This window comes from Amblyraja radiata, unplaced genomic scaffold (assembly GCF_010909765.2).
Source record: "Amblyraja radiata isolate CabotCenter1 unplaced genomic scaffold, sAmbRad1.1.pri S79, whole genome shotgun sequence".
Taxonomy (NCBI): Eukaryota; Metazoa; Chordata; class Chondrichthyes; order Rajiformes; family Rajidae; genus Amblyraja; species Amblyraja radiata.
In genome coordinates, this window is record NW_022630169.1 from 25,098 (window position 1) to 45,508 (window position 20,411).

Here is a 20,411-nt window from a genome sequence, read left to right on the forward strand (position 1 = left end):
CGACCTGGTTAAAGTCCCCTGCAACAATGAAGGCACCGTCGGGGTGAGCATCCTGCTGCTTACTGATGGCCGAGTGCAGCTGTGCTAATGCTAGGTTAGCATTAGCCTGTGGTGGGATGTATATGGCCATGATGATAACCACAGTAAACTCCTGAGGCAGGTAAAACGGCCTACATTTAAGCAGTAGGTATTCCAGGTCTGGGGAACAGTAGCTCTCTATTGCAGTGTGGTTGGTGCACCAGTCATTGTTGATGTAAATGCAGAGCCCGCCACCCTTGCTCTTACCGGAGACCTTTGTTCTATCAGCACGATGCAGTGACCGGTTGGTCAGGTCCACAGCCCCATCGGGAACCAGCGCGCTGAGCCAGGTCTCTGTGAAGATCAGCACACAGCAGTCTTCCAGGGATCGCTGGGTATTGATCCAGAGCCTTACCTCATCCAGCTTGTTGGTGAGTGACCGGACATTCGCGAGAAAGACGCTTGGGAGCGATAGTCTTTGTGGAGCCCTCCGTAGCCTGCCCTGCACCCCCGCTCGCCTTCCATGTTTCTGCTTCCGTTCCCGGCGCTTGCTCCGTCTCCTGCCCTCTGGAGTGGTGATCCAAGGGGCTTTCCTGCCCAGCTCCGACGGGACGGTAAGGGTACTGTAGTACTCACACGCCAGTTTCTCGCTGCCACGTCCGATGCTGAGTAGTTCTGAGCGGCTCCATGTGCGACCAGTCGGGATTGCGATGCGGGTCTTGGATTCCCTCGTCCTGTAGGTGAGTTTCTTCTTATGGTTCCTGGGGTTTCCGGGGTTACCAGGGTTCCTATGGGTTCTAGGGGTTCTGGGGTTTTTAATTACCTTGTTTTTCCAGCCGCGTTCGGTACCGGGCTGCTCCGAGTAAACTGGGGCATGGGAGCGCAAAGCCGCTGCGTCTGGACGTGCCGCCATCTTCGCAATAGCGAGGAAGGGTTAGTTAGCAGTCTTGTTGTGCATGGCCCCTTGGGCAAGAGTGACCATAATATGGTTGAGTTCTTCATTAGGATGGAGAGTGACATTGTTAATTCAGAAACAAGGGTCCTGAACTTAAAGAAAGGTAAGTTTGAGGGTATGAGACGTGAATTGGCCAAGATTGACAGGCAATTGATTATTAATGGGTTGACGGTGGATATGCAATGGAAGGCATTTAAAGACTGCATGGATGAACTACAACAATTGTTCATCCCAGTTTGGCAAAAAAATAAATCAGGGAAGGTAGTGCATCCGTGGATAACAAGGGAAATCAGGGATAGTATCAAAACAAAAGACGAAGCATACAAATTAGCCAGAAAAAGCAGCCTACCGGAGGACTGGGAGAAATTCAGAGACCAGCAGAGGAGGACAAAGGGCTTAATTAGGAAAGGGAAAATAGATTATGAAAGAAAACTGGCAGGGAACATAAAAACTGACTGCAAAAGTTTTTATAGATATGTGAAGAGAAAAAGATTAGTTAAAACAAATGTAGGTCCCTTGCAGTCAGAAACAGGTGAATTGATCATGGGGAACAAGGACATCGCAGACCAATTGAATAACTACTCACTAAGGAAGACATAAATAATCTGCCGGAAATAGCAGGGGACTGGGGGTCAAATGAGATGGAGGAACTGAGTGAAATCCAGGTTAGCCGGGAAGTGGTGTTAGGTAAATTGAATGGATTAAAGGCCGATAAATCCCCAGGGCCAGATAGGCTGCATCCCAGAGTACTTAAGGAAGTAGCCCCAGAAATAGTGGATGCATTAGTGATAATTTTTCAAAACTCTTTAGATTCTGGAGTAGTTCCTGCGGATTGGAGGGTAGCTAATGTAACCCCACTTTTTAAAAAGGGAGGGAGAGAGAAAACGGGGAATTACAGACCAGTTAGTCTAACGTTGGTAGTGGGAAAACTGCTAGAATCAGTTATTAAAGATGGGATAGCAGCACATTTGGAAAGTGGTGAAATCATTGGACAAAGTCAGCATGGATTTATGAAAGGTAAATCATGTCTGACGAATCTTATAGAATTTTTCGAGGATATAACTAGTAGAGTTGATAAGGGAGAACCAGTGGATGTGTTATATCTGGACTTTCAGAAGGCTTTCGACAAGGTCCCACATAAGAGATTAGTATACAAACTTAAAGCACACGGTATTGGAGGTTCAGTACTGATGTGGATAAAGAACTGGCTGGCAGACAGGAAGCAAAGCGTAGGAGTAAACGGGTCCTTTTCACAATGGCAGGCAGTGACTAGTGGGGTACCGCAAGGCTCAGTGCTGGGACCCCAGCTATTTACGATAATAGGAGCAGGGAGGTTCTACTGCAGTTGTACAGGGTCTTGGTGAGACCACACCTGGAGCATTGCGTACAGTTTTGGTCTCCTAATCTGAGGAAAGACATTCTTGCCGTAGAGGGAGTACAGAGAAGATTCACCAGACTGATTCCTGGGATGTCAGGACTTTTATATGAAGAAAGACTGGATAGACTCGGTTTGTACTCGCTAGAATTTAGAAGATTGAGGGGGGATCTTATAGAAATTTACAAAATTCTTAAGGGGTTGGACAGGCTAGATGCAGGAAGATTGTTCCTGATGTTGGGGAAGTCCAGAACAAGAGGTCACAGTTTAAGGATAAGGGGAAAATCTTTTAGGACCGAGATGAGGAAAACATTTTTCACACAGAGAGTGGTGAATCTCTGGAATTCTCTGCCACAGAAGGTAGTTGAGGCCAGTTCATTGGCTATATTTAAGAGGGAGTTAGATGTGGCCCTTGTGGCTAAAGGGATCAGGGGGTATGGAGAGAAGGCAGGTACAGGATACTGAGTTGGATGATCAGCCATGATCATATTGAATGGCGGTGCAGGCTCGAAGGGCCGAATGGCCTACTCCTGCACCTATTTTCTATGTTTCTTAATGTTGCAATAGTACTTCCCTCAACTATCACCTCATGCAGCTCATTCCAGCCTCTGCATTTCTTTGTTTCTAGATAATGAAAGTTTGTATTCCAATATTTATTCAAATTCATTATTACTGCTAGCACAATACTACTGAATTTTAATAGTTTATTGCCAAACTGTAAAGTTCAGCTCTTTGGAAGAGTAAATGTTATATTTGACTAAAAGCTAACATTGTAGTCAGGCTTTTTAATGAAAAAGGGCACCAAAGATTACAGGCAGTTAAGATTATGAGAGTTCAGATAGAGCAGTTCAACTTGAATTATACAACAGAATGCAAGCTTAAGGCCTGCTACTTATTACAGGGTGCAAATTGAATAAAATCTATTCTTAACAATGTTCATATTACTAAATTCATATTGTGAAGTGTGACCTACTTGGTTTTAATACAGTGTGCAGCTGTCAAAACCCAGCAAGAGTTGATCAGACTTCCTCCACATTGAAAAATGGGTTCATTGGATCGTTTTCCAATAACGTAGAGTGCTGCTTGCCAAGGGTGAGAATCAATTGTGGTTCGAGCTCCTCCAACAATCTTATGAATTTTATGCTGTCTTTGACCACACTTTGACTCTGTTGAGAGAAGATAAACATGGGCAGTCCAATCATATTTTTGGAATATTAAAATACCTATTAAATGTTTCATAATCTGAAAGAATAAGAACAAGAATAATACAGGCCACAACTGCAGAATAGACCACTTTCTGAAACCGCGAGTGAAAAGTAGCAGCAGAATTTTTGGGCACTTTAATTACTCACATTGGGCCATCCACCCTTCTACAAAATTCATGTCAAAGGAGCATTGGGTCCCGGGTGAAACCTGACTATTCCCCAGCAGCATCGCTCTGTGGTAAAACTCATATTAAAATCTGAAACCTTCACTATTCCAGAATAGAGCTTCAATGACCAGTTTGTGCAATTAGTTCATTCCACCAGCAGCAACAAAATGTTTTACAATCATTGGTTTCTGAATTAGAGGCTTTTATTGAAAGCACAGGTGGATGAATCTAGGGTAAAGATATGCATGAAATCTATGCTAGTTCTATTGGTAGTGGTGCAAACTATGTGCCAAAAACTGATCTCATTATTAATGAGTGGCTGGTTGGACGTAGAACCTATATTTTGGTCAACTGTTTTACATCTGATGAGGTGGGAAAGGGGGGGGGGGGGGGGGGGGGGGGGGGTAGATGAGAGAATCAAACATTGATGAACTTAAGTTGTACAGGCACAAATCCAATAAATACTTCTCATGCATGAATGGCAAGTTTTGTACATTTACAAAGGATCAAAGAGAGTTATGTATTGCTGGGTGCAGTACTTTTGTTCCTCAGCAATAAAATTATATGATTTAGTTTTACATTCCTTGGGGAAAATTGAGTTAATTTCCATACTTTCATAGTGTTGGGAAGAATTGCTATTAATGGAGAAGTTTTGGATGGGTAAAATTGGAATCAAGTTACACCCCTGGACCGAGCTAACAAGAGAATCATTAAGATGTCGAAACAAGGCATTGCAGATGTAAGTTTACGAAAGAAGACACAAAGTACTGTAGTAACTCAGCAGGTCAGACAGCATCTCTGGAGAACATGAATAGACAATAGACAATAGGTGCAGGAGTAGGCCATTTGGCCCTTCGAGCCAAGGTGACATTGTTCAATCTATTTAATATCTCTGTGGTAAAACTCAGTTATATTAAAATCTGAAACCTTCACTACTCCAGAATAGAGCTTCAATGAACAGTCTGAAGAAGGGTTTCGGCCCGAAACGTTGCCTATTTCCTTCACTCCATAGATGCTGCTGCACCCGCTGAGTTTCTCCAGCTTTTTTGTGTACCTTCATTGTTCAATCTATGTTCTCCAGTGATGCTGCTTGACCTGCCAAGTTACTCTAACATTTTATGTTTTATTTAGTTTGAAAGAATAATTAAGATGGGCATTGCATTGTTCCCCAAAGAGTATAAATGTAATGAACAATGCTCAAAGCATTACACTTGTGACACAATAGGACATCATTAGTGAGAGTTAGGGCCAGAAATTTGCAGAGAATAAAGTTGGTGTTGCTGGAAAAATGGGTTTGGATTTGAGAGAATGATTCTGTCAGGGATTTTGGAAAAAGATGAGTTTAGAAATGGACAGCAGTCAATGTGCATTGTAGAGGAAGGCAATAATCTTTTTTACCTTAGAGCAACAATATCTGAGAAGACATAATTTACAATGTCAGCTAGCACGAGGTTCAAGGAGGAAAGTGGGCTAATCGGCGCTTATGAGAAGGGAATTAAGAGATCTGAAGAGAATCTTACAAACAAGTTGAGTGTAGACAGGGGATGAGGAGGAAAATGAGAGACAATAGACAATAGGTGCAGGAGTAGGCCATTTGGCCCTTTGAGCCAGCACCGCCATTCAATGTGATCATGGCTGATTATCCCCAATCAGTATCCCGTTCCTACCTTCTCCCCATTTCCCCTATCTTTGAGCCCTATCTAGCTCTCTCTTGAAAGCATCCAGAGAACCGGCCTCCACCGCCCTCTGAGGCAGAGAATTCCACAGACTCACAACTCTCTGTGAGAAAAAGTATTTCCTCATCTCCGTTCTAAATGGCTTACCCCCTATTCTTAAACAGTGGCCCCTGGTTCTGGACTCCCCCAACATCTGGAACATGTTTCCTGCCTCTAGTGTCCAAACCCTTAACAATCTTATATGTTTCAATAAAATGCCCTCTCATCCTTCTAAACTCCAGAGTGTACAAGTCCAGCTGCTCCATTCTCTCAGCATACGACAGTCCCACCATCCCAGGAATTAACCTTGTAAACCTACACTGCACTCCCTCAATAGCAAGAATGTCCTTCCTCAAATTAGGGGACAAAAACTGCACACAATACTTCAGATGTGGTCTCATTAGGGCCCTGTACAACTGCAGAAGGACCTCTTTGCTCCTATACTCGACTCCTCTTGTTATGAAGGCCAACATGCTATTAGCTTTCTTCACTGCCTGCCGTTCCTGCATGCTTACTTTCATAGACTGATGAACAAGGACCCCCAGATCCCGTTATACTTCCCCTTTTTCTAACTTGACGCCATTTAGATAGTAATCTACCTTCCTGTTTTTGATACCAAAGTGGATAACCTCACATTTATCCACATTAAACTTCATCTGCCATGCATCTGCCCACTCCCCCAACCTGTCCAAGTCACCCTGCATTCTCATAGCATCCTCCTCACAGTTCACACTGCCACCCAGCTTTGTATCATCTGCAAATTTGCTAATGTTTCTTTGAATCCCTTCATCCAAATCATTGATGTATATTGTAAATGGCTGCGGTCCCAGCAACGAGCTTTGCTGTACCCCACTAGTCACTGCCTGCCATTCTAAAAGGGACCCGTTAATCCCTACTCTTTGTTTCCTGTCTGCCAACTAATTTTCTATCCATGTCAGCACTCTACCCCCAATACCATGTGCCTTAATTTTGCCCACTAATCTCCTATGTGGGACCTTGTCAAATGCTTTCTGAACGTCCAGGTACACTACATCCACTGGTCCATTTTCCTAGTTACATCCTCAAAAAATTCCAGAAGATTAGTCAAGCATGATTTCCCCTTCGTAAATCCATGGTGACTCGGACCGATCCTGTTACTGCTATCCAAATGTGCGGCTATTTCATCTTTTATAATTGACCCCAGCATCTTCTAGAGAGGAGAGCCTTGGATCTGGCTATGGTGCAGCAATGGGGAAACAGTGGTAGGGGCAGCTAAATGAACGTTCTCAATGTTCATAATGACAGAAAAAGTTGCTGAGTGACTACAGTGGAACAAGTAAATGATTTTGTGATAACATGGAACTGCAGATGCTGGTTTATACCAAAGATAGACACAAAATGTTGGAGTAACAGTAGGCTAGGCAGCATCCCTGGAGAAATTGGATAGGTGATATTTGTCAATCTGAAAAAGGGTTCCAATCTGAAACGTTGCCTATCCATGTTCTCCAGTAACGCTGCCTGACCTGCTGAGTTATTCCTGCATTTTGTGCCTATCTTAAATAAATGTTGGAAGAGTTGAGCAGATCTTCCTCCTAGGTAAACGCCACAGCAAATGGAAATGCAAAGGTGATACAAGTGAGAAGTGCAATTATGTAGAGTATTGAATAATTGGTTCCAGGACTATGTGGAAGTAAGTGCAGTTGGAAAGGAAGAGGGAGGAAACACATTGCGAAACGGTGGCAAAGCCAAGTTTTAAACAACAAACAATTTGACTGCAACAGAACAGGATGCTCAAATGGTATCAAGAGAGTAGTAAGAGAGATTTATGTGATTAAAGGAAAATAATATGCGACTGAGGAAATTCTCTTGTGCTGAGGAAGAAGTAGAGGGTCATTATTGTTGTGCTAATGAATTTAGACCCAATAACGTGAGCCAGTCCTAATAACATGAGGCCAAAAGCATTGAGCTAGAGAATGGCCAAACTCCCACTTATATCACCATTGCTGTGCATAAGGTACCAGCTAAGTCTAGGATCAGAGCTAGAGCCTAGAGGTGGTTGGGGGTTCAGATGGGTCAGATCAAACAAACAGTCAGGGACAGAGTGGAAATAGCAGGGGACCGCGGGTCAAAGGAGTTGGAGGAATTGAGTGAAATCCAGGTTAGCCGGGAAGTGGTGTTGGGTAAATTAAATGGATTAAAGGCCGATAAATCCCCAGGGCCAGATAGGCTGCATCCCAGAGTACTTAAGGAAGTAGCTCCAGAAATAGTGGATGCATTAGTAATAATCTTTCAAAACTCTTTAGATTCTGGAGTAGTTCCTGAGGATTGGCGGGTAGCAAACGTAACCCCACTTTTTAAGAAGGGAGGGAGAGAGAAAACGGGGAATTACAGACCAGTTAGTCTAACATCGGTAGTGGGGAAACTGCTAGAGTCAGTTATTAAAGATGGGATAGCAGCACATTTGGAAAGTGGTGAAATCATTGGACAAAGTCAGCATGGATTTACAAAAGGTAAATCATGTCTGACGAATCTTATAGAATTTTTCGAGGATGTAACTAGTAGCGTGGATAGGGGAGAACCAGTGGATGTGGTGTATCTGGACTTCCAGAAGGCTTTCGACAAGGTCCCACATAAGAGATTAGTTTACAAACTTAAAGCACACGGCATTGGGGGTTCAGTATTGATGTGGATAGAGAACTGGCTGGCAAACAGGAAGCAAAGAGTAGGAGTAAACGGGTCCTTTTCACAATGGCAGGCAGTGACTAGTGGGGTACCGCAAGGCTCAGTGCTGGGACCCCAGCTATTTACAATATATATTAATGATCTGGATGAGGGAATTGAAGGCAATATCTCCAAGTTTGCGGATGACACTAAGCTGGGGGGCAGTGTTAGCTGTGAGGAGGATGCTAGGAGACTGCAAGGTGACTTGGATAGGCTGGGTGAGTGGGCAAATGTTTGGCAGATGCAGTATAATGTGGATAAATGTGAGGTTATCCATTTTGGTGGCAAAAACAGGAAAGCAGACTATTATCTAAATGGTGGCCGACTAGGAAAAGGGGAGATGCAGCGAGACCTGGGTGTCATGGTACACCAGTCATTGAAAGTGGGCATGCAGGTGCAGCAGGCAGTGAAGAAAGCAAATGGTATGTTAGCTTTCATAGCAAAAGGATTTGAGTATAGGAGCAGGGAGGTTCTACTGCAGTTGTACAGGGTCTTGGTGAGACCACACCTGGAGTATTGCGTACAGTTTTGGTCTCCAAATCTGAGGAAGGACATTATTGCCATAGAGGGAGTGCAGAGAAGGTTCACCAGACTGATTCCTGGGATGTCAGGACTGTCTTATGAAGAAAGACTGGATAGACTTGGTTTATACTCTCTAGAATTTAGGAGATTGAGAGGGGATCTTATAGAAACTTACAAAATTCTTAAGGGGTTGGACAGGCTAGATGCAGGAAGATTGCTCCCGATGTTGGGGAAGTCTAGGACAAGGGGTCACAGCTTAAGGATAAGGGGGAAATCCTTTAAAACCGAGATGAGAAGAACTTTTTTCACACAGAGAGTGGTGAATCTCTGGAACTCCCTGCCACAGAGGGTAGTCGAGGCCAGTTCATTGGCTATATTTAAGAGGGAGTTAGATGTGGCCCTTGTGGCTAAGGGGATCAGAGGGTATGGAGAGAAGGCAGGTACGGGATACTGAGTTGGATGATCAGCCATGATCATATTGAATGGCGGTGCAGGCTCGAAGGGCCGAATGGCCTACTCCTGCACCTAATTTCTATGTTTCTATGTTTCTATGAGTGGGTGAGGTGAATTGCACAGTCATGAGGTGGAATTGATGGGAGGGTGGGGTCAATCCAAAGAAGGCACATAATCACGTGGCCTTCAGCTGCGGACTGGGATCTGCTGAGAAAGCAACACTGTTAAAACATCATACTCAAAGTGCCCAATGAAAGTGCACTTTGGAACAAACTAATATTTAAGGCTGTAGTGTGCGCAATAATTCTGTCCTTTAATGAATGGCGTGTTATCAGCTCAAGGAATATTTACAACTTGGTCAAGATTTGGGGGTGGCACAATTGAACCCTAAAATGAACATAAATTGTAATTTTCTCTGGAAATAATCAATTTTTGAGTTTATAATACTAAAATAAACAATGCCATGTGAGATTTTCTAGGCTGAAGTCTATGTCAAATGGCAAACAGGTCCTACAAGAGGATATTCCATTCACATAAACACGTAAATAGAATTGTTCTTGTTCTCTAGGCCACATCAGTTAACATAAATCATTTGTGTCTGGCAAATGCATGTAAGAACCATTTTTAAATTTATACTTACTGATTTTTTTTTGACATTGTGGAATATCACAGAATTCCCAGTTCTTTTTCCTTTGAACATAACACCAAGGCTTGCTGTCGCCATCTGGATTCCTTCATGGGAAAAATATCAAAAACATGAATTGTAATGGTACAGATAGAAAGTAGAATTAGAATTTCAAATAAACAACTCCTTCTTATCAAGTCCATACACAAGACAGAGCTGAACACACTTCTCGGCATCTGCATACATTGGTGGTTGTCTTGTCGCTTCTTGTGCATGGTGGTGGAAAGATTTGTGGAAACTGGGCTACATTTGAACATTTCCACATCTCCCTTGGGTTAAAATTCCGGCTTTTTATCCTTTGATTTTCAGAAAGCTTTAATAAGGTGCCACACGTGAGGCTGCTAAGGAAGATGAGAGCCCATGCTATCAAAGGGCAGATACTAGCATGGATAGCAGGTTGGCTGGATGGCAGAAGGGAAAGAGTGGCAATAAAGGGAGCTTTTTCTGGTTGGCTGCCAGTGACTAGCGGAGTTCCGCAGAGGTTGGTGCTGGGGCCACTATTCTTCACGTTGTATATTAATGATTTGGACGAGGGGATTGAAGGCTTTGTGGCCAAGTTTGTGGATGATATGAACATAGGTGGAGAGGCAGGTAGTGTAGAGAAAACAGGGACTCTGCAGCAGGACTTGGACAGGTTGGGAGAGTGGGCAGAGATGTGGCAGGTGGAATATAGTGTGGCAAAGTGTGGAGTCATGCATTGTGGTTGTAGCAATAAAAGCGTAGACTATTTCCTAAATGGGGAGAGAATCCAGAAATCGGAGATGCAAAGGGACTTGGGCGTGCTGGTGCAGGATTCCCAAAAAGTTTATCTGCAAGTCATATAACATATAACAATTACAGCACGGAAACAGGCCATCTCGACCCTTCTAGTCCGTGCCGAACAAGTCGAATAGGTAGTAAAGAAGACACACTCAATGCTAGCATTTATTTCACAACAGCTAGAATACAAAAACAGGGCTGTAATGCTGAGGCTCTGTTAGGCACTGGTCAGGCCACATTTGTAGTATTGTTAACCATTTTGGGCACCATATCTGAGGAAGGATGTGCTGGCTCTGGAGAGGGTCCAGAGGAGATTTGGATCTCCAGGAATCCAAATGATCCCAGGAATGAGTGGGTTAACATATGATGGGCATTTGATGGCAACGGATATTTTTAAGGCAGAGATAGATAGATTATTGATTGGTATGGGTGTCAGGGGTTATGGCGAGAAGGCGGGAGTATGGGGTTAGGAGGGAAAGATAGATCAGTCACGATTGAATAGCAGAGTAGACTTGATAGGCCGAATGGCCTAATTCTGCTCCTATCATTTATGATATTTGTCTAGATGAATCCTGGGTAGAAACTGTTGAGAAAAGTAATTACTAATTGAAAATGTCTTGGATTTTCAAGCATGCTATTTTAATGTTGGAGTTAGAAGTTCATCCAAGATTATTCACCCGTAGGAATTTACCTCCACGATGCTAATTTAACCTTCAAACCATTTGTTGGTTTAAATGCAGAGAAACAACATGAGGAGATTGAAGACAGGCCGATTTGTAAATAGTGCTGGGAGGTGGTGTGGGAGAAGCATATTTCCCCAGTGGCTACAGGGAACACCACAGACAGATACTGGAGCCCACACTGTTTTTAAGAAGGAACTGCAGATGCTGGAAAATCGAAGGTACACAAAAATGCTGGAGAAACTCAGCGGGTGCAGCAGCATCTATGGAGCGAAGGAAATAGGCAACGTTTCGGGCCGAAACCCTTCTTCAGACTGATGGGGGGTGGGGGGGTGGGGAGAAGAAAGGACCCAAATAGTAATTCCAGGTGCAACAGAGGTTCACCTGCATCTCCTCCAACCTCATCTATTGCATCCGCTGCTCTAGATGTCAGCTGATCTACATCGGTGAGACCAAGCGTAGGCTTGGCGATCGTTTCGCCGAACACCTCCGCTCGGTCCGCATAAACCAACCTGATCTCCCGGTGGCATAGCACTTCAACTCCCCCTCCCATTCCGTATCCGACCCCTCTGTCCTGGGCCTCCTCCATGGCCAGAGTGAGCACCACCGGAAATTGGAGGAACAGCACCTCATATTCCACTTGGGTAGTCTGCATCCTGGTGGCACAAACATTGAATCCTCCCAATTCCGTTAGCCCTTGCTGTCTCCTCCCCTTCCTAGCTCTTCCTCAGCCCTCGGGCTCCTCCTCCTCCTCCTTTTTCCTTTCTTCTCCCCGCCTCCCCCCACCCCCCATCAGTCTGAAGAAAGGTTTCGGCCCGAAACGTTGCCTATTTCCTTCGCTCCATAGATGCTGCTGCACCCGCTGAGTTTCTCCAGCATTTGTGTACCCTGGAGCCCACACTACTTCCCAGTCTGCCAGCAGGCCTCCTCCTGCTTCCTTTGTCGAGACCGCACCAACCTTGACCTGGATTCACCAGACAGTGCTCCAACGCAGGATTCTCTCAATAAACAATGATAAATATATTGAGACCATGCTTGACTTAATCTTTGTATCAGAACTTTAGGCTTTTTCTGTGTCTAAGGAGTTTCATGGAAACAGGTCCTTAGGCTCATGCAATGTATGCCCACCATCAAGCACCTGCTTACCCTAATCCTATTTTATATGCCCCACATTCCCATCATAAACCTCCTCAATTCTACTGTTTACCTACACAAGTGGGAACTATTACAGCAGCCAATTAACCTACCAATCTTCACACGTTTTGGATTTGAGAGAATCACGGAATATCCAAAGGAAACTCACATGGTGCCCCATTGCAGGAAGAATGAGAAACTTTAGAGATTGTGCAGAGGAGGTTCACCAGAACAATGTAATCTTATACTAAATGTTGTATACTTTATTCTTTATCTGTACACTGCAGATGGCTGATTGTAATCATACATCATCTTTTATTTGACAAGACAGCATGCAACAAAAGCTTTTCACTGTACCTTGATATGTGTGACAATAAACTAAACTAAAATGCCTGGATTAGGGGGTGTTAGGACTACTGTGGGAAGTGAATTTTAAATCAAATCTGTGTATGTCATTCCTGCTATATTTTGGTAGGTTAATAGATTTTGTTCACAACTTTTTCAAAAATTACAGTGCAAGGGCTTTGTCAGAGGAACCATACTGGCTGTCAGGAAAGACTTTCAGCAGAGATTCTTATAAACACCTTGCCACTCTAAGCAGAGATATTTTATTGTACCCATTGCTGTCAGTCTGTTTTTTGCAGCTAGGTTTAGAGAATGACCACTCATTTCAGTAGCTTTAGAAATATAACTGAAAAAATACCCAGATAGTCATCTATTAAATTCCAAATCTCAAAGCCAAACTTTCATTCGGGCTGAAAGAAATATAATATGTAGGAAGGAACTGCATATGCTGGTTTACATCGAAGTAAGACACAAAGTACTGAAATAACTTAGCCGGTCAGGCAGCATCTCTGGAGAAAAAAGGAGGGGTGGTGTTTTGGTTCGGAACCCGTCTTCAGACTGAAAGTAGAGGGAAGGGGGGAACTGGAATGGGAAAAGGCCAGAACAAATTAGAGCCAGATGACCAAGGAAGAATGGAGCCCATAATGGCCCATTGTTGGTTGGGGTATTGATGATAACAAAAAGAGCTGTGAACAATGGATCAAGTAGGATGATTAGGGTGGGAGAGGGGAATAGAGGGATTGTAGGAGTGATTTGAAATTAGAGAAATCAATGTTTATACTGCTTGGTTGTAAGCTGCCCATGTGAAATATGAGGAGCTGTTCCCTTAATTTGCATGTGGCCTTACCCCAACAGTGGAGGAGGCTCAGGACAGAAAGGTCAGTATGTGTTTGGGAAGGGGAGTTGAAACGTTTGGCAACTGGGAGATCGCTTAGGCCATGGTGGACTGAAAGCAAGTGCTCAGCTAAACATTTGCCCAGTCTGCACTTGGTCTCGTCGATATATGAGCCCATAGCAAGAACAATGGATACAGTAGATGAGGTGTAAGTGAACCTCTGCCTCGCCTGTCGGGGTCCCTGGATGGTAGAGGGACAGGTGTTGCATTTCCTGTAATTGCAGGGGAAGGTACCTGCAGAGGGGTGGTTAAAGTGGGAAGGGATGAATGAACCAGGGAGTTGCAGAGGGAACATTCTCTGCAGAAAACAGAAATGGGTGGAGATAGGAAGATGTGACTAGTGGTGGGATCCCATTGGCGATGGCAAAAATGTTAGAGGATGATATGCGACGGCTGATGGGGTGAAAGGTGAGGACTGGGGGTAATCTGTCTCTGTTGCAACTGACGGGAAGTGGAGCAGGATTGGAACTATGGGATAATGAGGAGACCTGTGCGAGGGCAACATCTGTGATTGAAGAGGGGAACCCCCGTTCACTAAAGAATGAGGACATCTTGGATGTTCCGGTATGGAACACTTCCTCTTGGGAACAAATGCAGCAAAGACGGAGGAATTGGGAGTATGGGTTTGTGTCTTCGCAGGAGGCAGGGTGGGTAGTCCAGACAGCTGTGGGAGTCAGTAGATTTGTAATAGACTGGCCAATAGCCTATCTCCTGTGATAGAGATGATGAGATCAAGAAAGGGGAGGGAGGTGCCGGTAAATATCGTTGCTGGCAAAGGGTTTCAAAACAGAAACATTTGTTTTCCCACATTGTTGGCATCACTAACATACATAATAAATAATTCAAAGCATTTTGTAAAGTCAAAATATACCGGCAATAATTGTGAGGCCCAAGACCCAGTTCCAATGCGTCTGATCTCATTGCATTGTATTTCCTTTCAAGAACAGCAGCTGAATCCCATCTCAAGCATTCAAAGCCAGATACTGTGTAATCTCTTGTGCCCCTGTAATTTTTTCCACTCTCAGTAATGCACTGGGATTTAGCATCTAAAACAAAACAAAGCTATTATTGTAATATTTGACGTTTCAGTTCTGTATCTCAAGCCAACAATGAACAATTTTTTGAGGAGGGCTTTTGTTAATTAGGCACAATATTATTTAGAATAGTTTCAATTAACATTATAAAAGCTGCTTTAACATATCAACAGCCTTGCATTTATTGGTTTCTTATAGTTATGTGTAGCAAGATACAGTAAAAGGTTTGTATTTGTATTCTCTCCATTAAATCAGATAATGCCATACACAAATACAATCAATTCATATACAAGTATCTCTATAATTATAGAATACTTATCTTGGATGTGGATTAATTTATTTGTGTATTTGTTTGTTAGTCTGTGATTCACATCTCCTCGAAAACACGACACGCTAACGGTGATATTTTTACATATTCCGAAAAAGGGTTAGGGTTTAGCACCTGTTTATAGCATACTCAGCTTCCTAAACTATACATTTTCTTTTTGACTATTCTATTATTCACATTTCCTAAACTTTGCCATCTTGTCTTTCTTCCTCACTGGAAGATATTATTTTCAAATTCTGAATAGATGGACTTTAAAAGGCTGTTGTGATCAGGCTTTCCTCAATTTAGCACCTCCCCACTGCCCACCCCCTATCCATGGTTCAAGCTTAATCTTATCCATAACTTTGCGAAAACATACAAATTCATGGCTGTTCCCAAAATGCTCTCCCGCTGAAACTCCCATCACCTAGCCAGGCTTGTTTGGCCCTTCCCTGGTTGGCTGTTGACATATTGTTTCAAGAAACCCTTTTGGGTGCGACTAACAAATTCTGCTCATTGAGCCTCAGGCACCAAAGAAGTCCTAAATTGAGGAGCTAAACTGAGGGAAGCCTGATCACAACAGTGTCATTTGGCAGGAGCTAGGCAAAGCAGGTTGGGAGTTATTGTACAGGAATAAATCCACATCTGACATAAGGGAGCCTTTTAAAATCTGAAGAAGGGTTTCGGCCCGAAACGTTGCCTATTTCCTTTGCACCATAGATGCTGCCTCAACCGCTGAGTTTCTCCAGCATTTTTATATACCTTCGATTTTCCAGCATCTGCAGTTCCTTCTTAAACAACCCAAAGAAGTCCCGGTCAATACGAGAAAAATTAATGTCACCCACTACAACACCATGTTGCATTCACATCTTTCCAAAATCTACCTAAGTCGGTCCCTTTCACTGGCTATTGGAATGTACATAGTATATAACCCCATCAGAGTTATTTTTTTTTAATTGCAAGGAAGATAAGAGTCCTCTGGCCCTTCCCTTACCGCATCAGCCTCCAGATCCAACACATCATCTCCTATGTGATCCCACCACCATCTTCACCCTTTTCTGCTTACACAAAGACTGCTCCTTCCACAACTCCCTAGTTCCCTCATCCCTTCCTATCCAACCACCCACCCCTGGGTACTTTCCCCTACAACCACAGGAGATGCAACACCTGTCCCTATATCTCTTATGTTGCCTCCATCCAGGGCCCAGCAGTCCTTCCAGATGAGACAGAGGTTCACATACACCTTCTCCAACCTAATCTACTGCATCTGGTGTTTCTAATGTGGCTTCCTGTACATTGGTGAAACCTAGCATAGAGTGTTTAGCTCAACACATGCTAGGTTTGCTGAGGCCTACTGGATCTCCCAGTTGTTAACTATTTGAACTTGCTTTCATATTTCCACACTGACCTTTATGTCCTGGTCCCCCTCCATTGCAGGGTGAGGCCACAAACAAACTGGAATAGTACCTCTTATTCTGCTTGGGTAACTTACAACCCAATGGTATGAACATTAAATTCTCCAACTTTAGGTAACCACTGGAAAATACCCCCCTCCCTCCCCCTTTATCCCCCATAAACCCTCCCTTCCCACCCCTCCCCTGAGCCCCGACCGACCTTGCACAATCTTTCCCTCTCCTCCCCTTCCACCTACATTCCTAGCACTAGATACAAAATTTGTACCTGGTCAATTCTCTAGCTTCACAATTCGCAACTTTCCAATCCTTTTATTTGCAAGTGGCTGTTGGAGGATACATTTAGGACGTGTCATTGAGTTGTATTCCTGCCTCTCACTGAATCCCACCCCACCCCACAGCTGTTTTAGCGTGAATTCAAGTCTCCTTCCCATCTCTGAACAGCACCACTGATCCCATACCATTCCATTCCACACATCACCTGCTTCCTTTTCAATGCACTCCTCCTACACATACAGTGGGTGCACATGTAACCCAGGATCAGGGACAGTGATGAGGGGTGGAAGACAAGTTGACATTTAAATTAATCATTTAAGCTTGGTTGAGCAGTTATTTTATACATTGAATATTGTTATCTATTGTGCCATTTTGCCTCGATTTAAGATTAAACCAAACTATTTGCATTCATTGAACTGCAGCTTACCTGCCCTGCTTGAAGTGTGCTTTCTTCCATAATGCCAGCGAGACTGCAACAAAAAATGGCATTTCCCACATGAAGAAAGTAGGACGTAAAGATGCAAAGTAGTTTCATGGAACCATATCAAATTTAATTGTTGGTATCATGATCCATTATGTAGCATATAAAAAGTGGCATGCATTGGCAGTTAGTGAAGAATGCCGGAATACAGTTTAAAAACCTCCCTGGACACCCTAATGTTAGATAATTCCTCATGTGGCTCAGACACCCAGTCATGGTTCTAGTCTAGTCAGAAACAAGGGTCCTGAACTTAAAGAAAGGTAACTTTGAGGGTATGAGGCGTGAATTGGCCAAGATAGACTGGCGATTGATTCTTAATGGGTTGACGGTGGATATGCAATGGAAGGCATTTAAAGACTGCATGGATGAACTACAACAATTGTTCATCCCAGTTTGGCAAAAAAATAAATCAGGGAAGGTAGTGCATCCGTGGATAACAAGGGAAATCAGGGATAGTATCAAAACAAAAGATGAAGCGTACAAATTAGCCAGAAAAAGCAGCCTTCCAGAGGACTCGGAGAAATTCAGAGACCAGCTGAGGAGGACAAAGGGCTTAATTAGGAAAGGGAAAATAGATTATGAAAGAAAACTGGCAGGGAACATAAAAACTGACTGCAAAAGCTTTTATAGATATGTGAAGAGAAAAAGATTAGTTAAAACAAATGTAGGTCCCTTGCAGTCAGAAACGGGTGAATTGATCATGGGGAACAAGGACATGGCAGACCAATTGAATAACTACTTTGGTTCCGTCTTCATTAAGGAAGACATAAATAATCTGCCGGAAATAGCAGGGGACCGGGGGTCAAATGAGATGGAGGAACTGAGTGAAATCCAGGTTAGCCGGGAAGTGGTGTTAGGTAAATTGAATGGATTAAAGGCCGATAAATCCCCAGGGCCAGATAGGCTGCATCCCAGAGTACTTAAGGAAGTAGCCCCAGAAATAGTGGATGCATTAGTGATAATTTTTCAAAACTCTTTAGATTCTGGAGTAGTTCCTGAGGATTGGAGGGTAGCTAATGTAACACCACTTTTTAAAAAAGGGAGAGAGAAAATGGGGAATTACAGACCAGTTAGTCTAACGTCGGTAGTGGGGAAACTGCTAGAATCAGTTATTAAAGATGGGATAGCAGCACATTTGGAAAGTGGTGAAATCATTGGACAAAGTCAGCATGGATTTATGAAGGGTAAATCATGTCTGACGAATCTTATAGAATTTTTCGAGGATGTAACTAGTAGAGTGGATAAGGGAGAACCAGTGGATGTGTTATATCTGGACTTTCAGAAGGCTTTCGACAAGGTCCCACATAAGAGATTAGTATACAAACTTAAAGCACACGGTATTGGGGGTTCAGTATTGATGTGGATAGAGAACTGGCTGGCAGACAGGAAGCAAAGAGTAGGAGTAAACGGGTCCTTTTCACAATGGCAGGCAGTGACTAGTGGGGTACCGCAAGGCTCAGTGCTGGGACCCCAGCTATTTACGATATATATTAATGATTTGGACGAGGGAATTGAATGCAACATCTCCAAGTTTGCGGATGACACGAAGCTAGGGGGCAGTGTTAGCTGTGAGGAGGATGCTAGGAGGCTGCAAGGTGACTTGGATAGGCTGGGTGAGTGGACAAATGCATGACAGATGCAGTATAATGTAGATAAATGTGAGGTTATCCACTTTGGTGTAAAAAACAGGAAAGTAGATTATTATCTGAATGGTGGCCGATTAGGAAAGGGGAGATGCAACGAGACCTGGGTGTCATCATACACCAGTCATTAAAAGTAGGCATGCAGGTGCAGCAGGCAGTGAAGAAGGCGAATGGTATGTTAGCATTCATAGCAAAAGGATTTGAGTATAGGAGCAGGGAGGTTCTACTGCAGTTGTACAGGGTCTTGGTGAGACCACACCTGGAGTATTGCGTACAGTTTTGGTCTCCTAATCTGAGGAAAGACTTTCTTGCCATAGAGGGAGCACAGAGAAGGTTCACCAGACTGATTCCTGGGATGTCAGGACTTTCATATGAAGAAAGACTGGATAGACTCGGTTTGTACTCGCTAGAATTTAGAAGATTGAAGGGGGATCTTATAGAAACTTACAAAATTCTTAAGGGGTTGGACAGGCTAGATGCAGGAAGATTGTTCCCGATGTTGGGGAAGTCCAGAACAAGGGGTCACAGTTTAAGGATAAGGGGGAAATCTTTTAGGACCGAGATGAGGAAAACTTTTTTCACACAGAGAGTGGTGAATCTCTGGAATTCCCTGCCGCAGAAGGTAGTTGAGGCCAGTTCATTGGCTATATTTAAGAGGGAGTTAGATGTGGCCCTTGTGGCTAAAGGGATCAGGGGGTATGGAGAGAAGGCAGGTACAGGATACTGAGTTGGATGATCAGCCATGATCATATTGAATGGCGGTGCAGGCTCGAAGGGCCGAATGGCCTACTCCTGCACCTATTTTCTATGTTTCTATGTTTCTATGCCCCAGATTTACTTATTGGTCTGGTAAGCTGGCTGGTTTCATCTGGGACAGGAGCAAGAATGTTATCACTGGCTTTGGTAATCCTCTCTGAGGGAGAGAGTAACATAGAAACATAGAAAATAGATGCAGGAGGAGGCCATTGCGGTCATGGCTGATCGATCCCAATCAATAACCCGTGCCTGCCTTCTCCCCATATCCCTTGATTCTACTAGCCCCTAGACCTCTATCTAACTCTCTCTTAAATCCAACCAGTGATTTGGCCTCCACTGCCCTCTGTGGCAGGGAATTCCACAAATTCACAACTCTCTCGTTGAAAAAGTTTTTTATTACCTCAGTCTTAAATGGCCTCCCCTTTATTCTAAGACTGTGGCCCCTGGTTCTGGACTCGCCCAACATTGGGAACATTTTTCCTGCATCTAGCTTGTCCAGTACTTTTATAATTTTATATGTTTCTATAAGATTCCCCCTCACCCTTCTAAACTCCAGTGAATCCAAGCCTAGCCTTTTCAATCTTTCCTCATATGATTGTCCCGCCATCCCAGGGATCAATCTCGTGAACCTACGCTGCACTGCCTCAATCACAAGGGTGTCCTTCCTCAAATTAGGAGACCAAAACTGTACACAATACAGTGGTCTCACCAGAGCCCTATACAACTGCAGAAGAACCTCTCTACTCCAATATTGAAATCCTCTTGTTATGAAGGCCAACATTCCATTAGCTTTCTTCACTGCCTGCTGTACCTGTAAGCCAACTTTCAGTGACCGGTGTACAAGGACACCCAGGTCTCGCTGTACCTCCCCCTTACCTAACCTAACCCCATTGA

At 43.7% G+C, this 20,411-nt stretch overlaps 1 protein-coding gene across 1 annotated transcript in view; it reads right to left on the reverse strand.

The window, feature by feature from the left end:
- LOC116969557 (tissue-type plasminogen activator-like) overlaps positions 1-20,411 on the reverse strand; it is a 192,563-nt gene that overhangs the window by 9,944 nt on the left and 162,208 nt on the right. Inside the window, exons 2-5 of the mRNA XM_033016400.1 lie at positions 17,065-17,107; positions 14,480-14,654; positions 9,751-9,842; positions 3,322-3,514 (exon numbers count right to left, since the gene is read on the reverse strand). Coding sequence (XP_032872291.1) covers positions 3,322-3,514; positions 9,751-9,842; positions 14,480-14,654; positions 17,065-17,107 — 503 coding nt within the window. The remainder of the gene's footprint in view (positions 1-3,321; positions 3,515-9,750; positions 9,843-14,479; positions 14,655-17,064; positions 17,108-20,411) is intronic.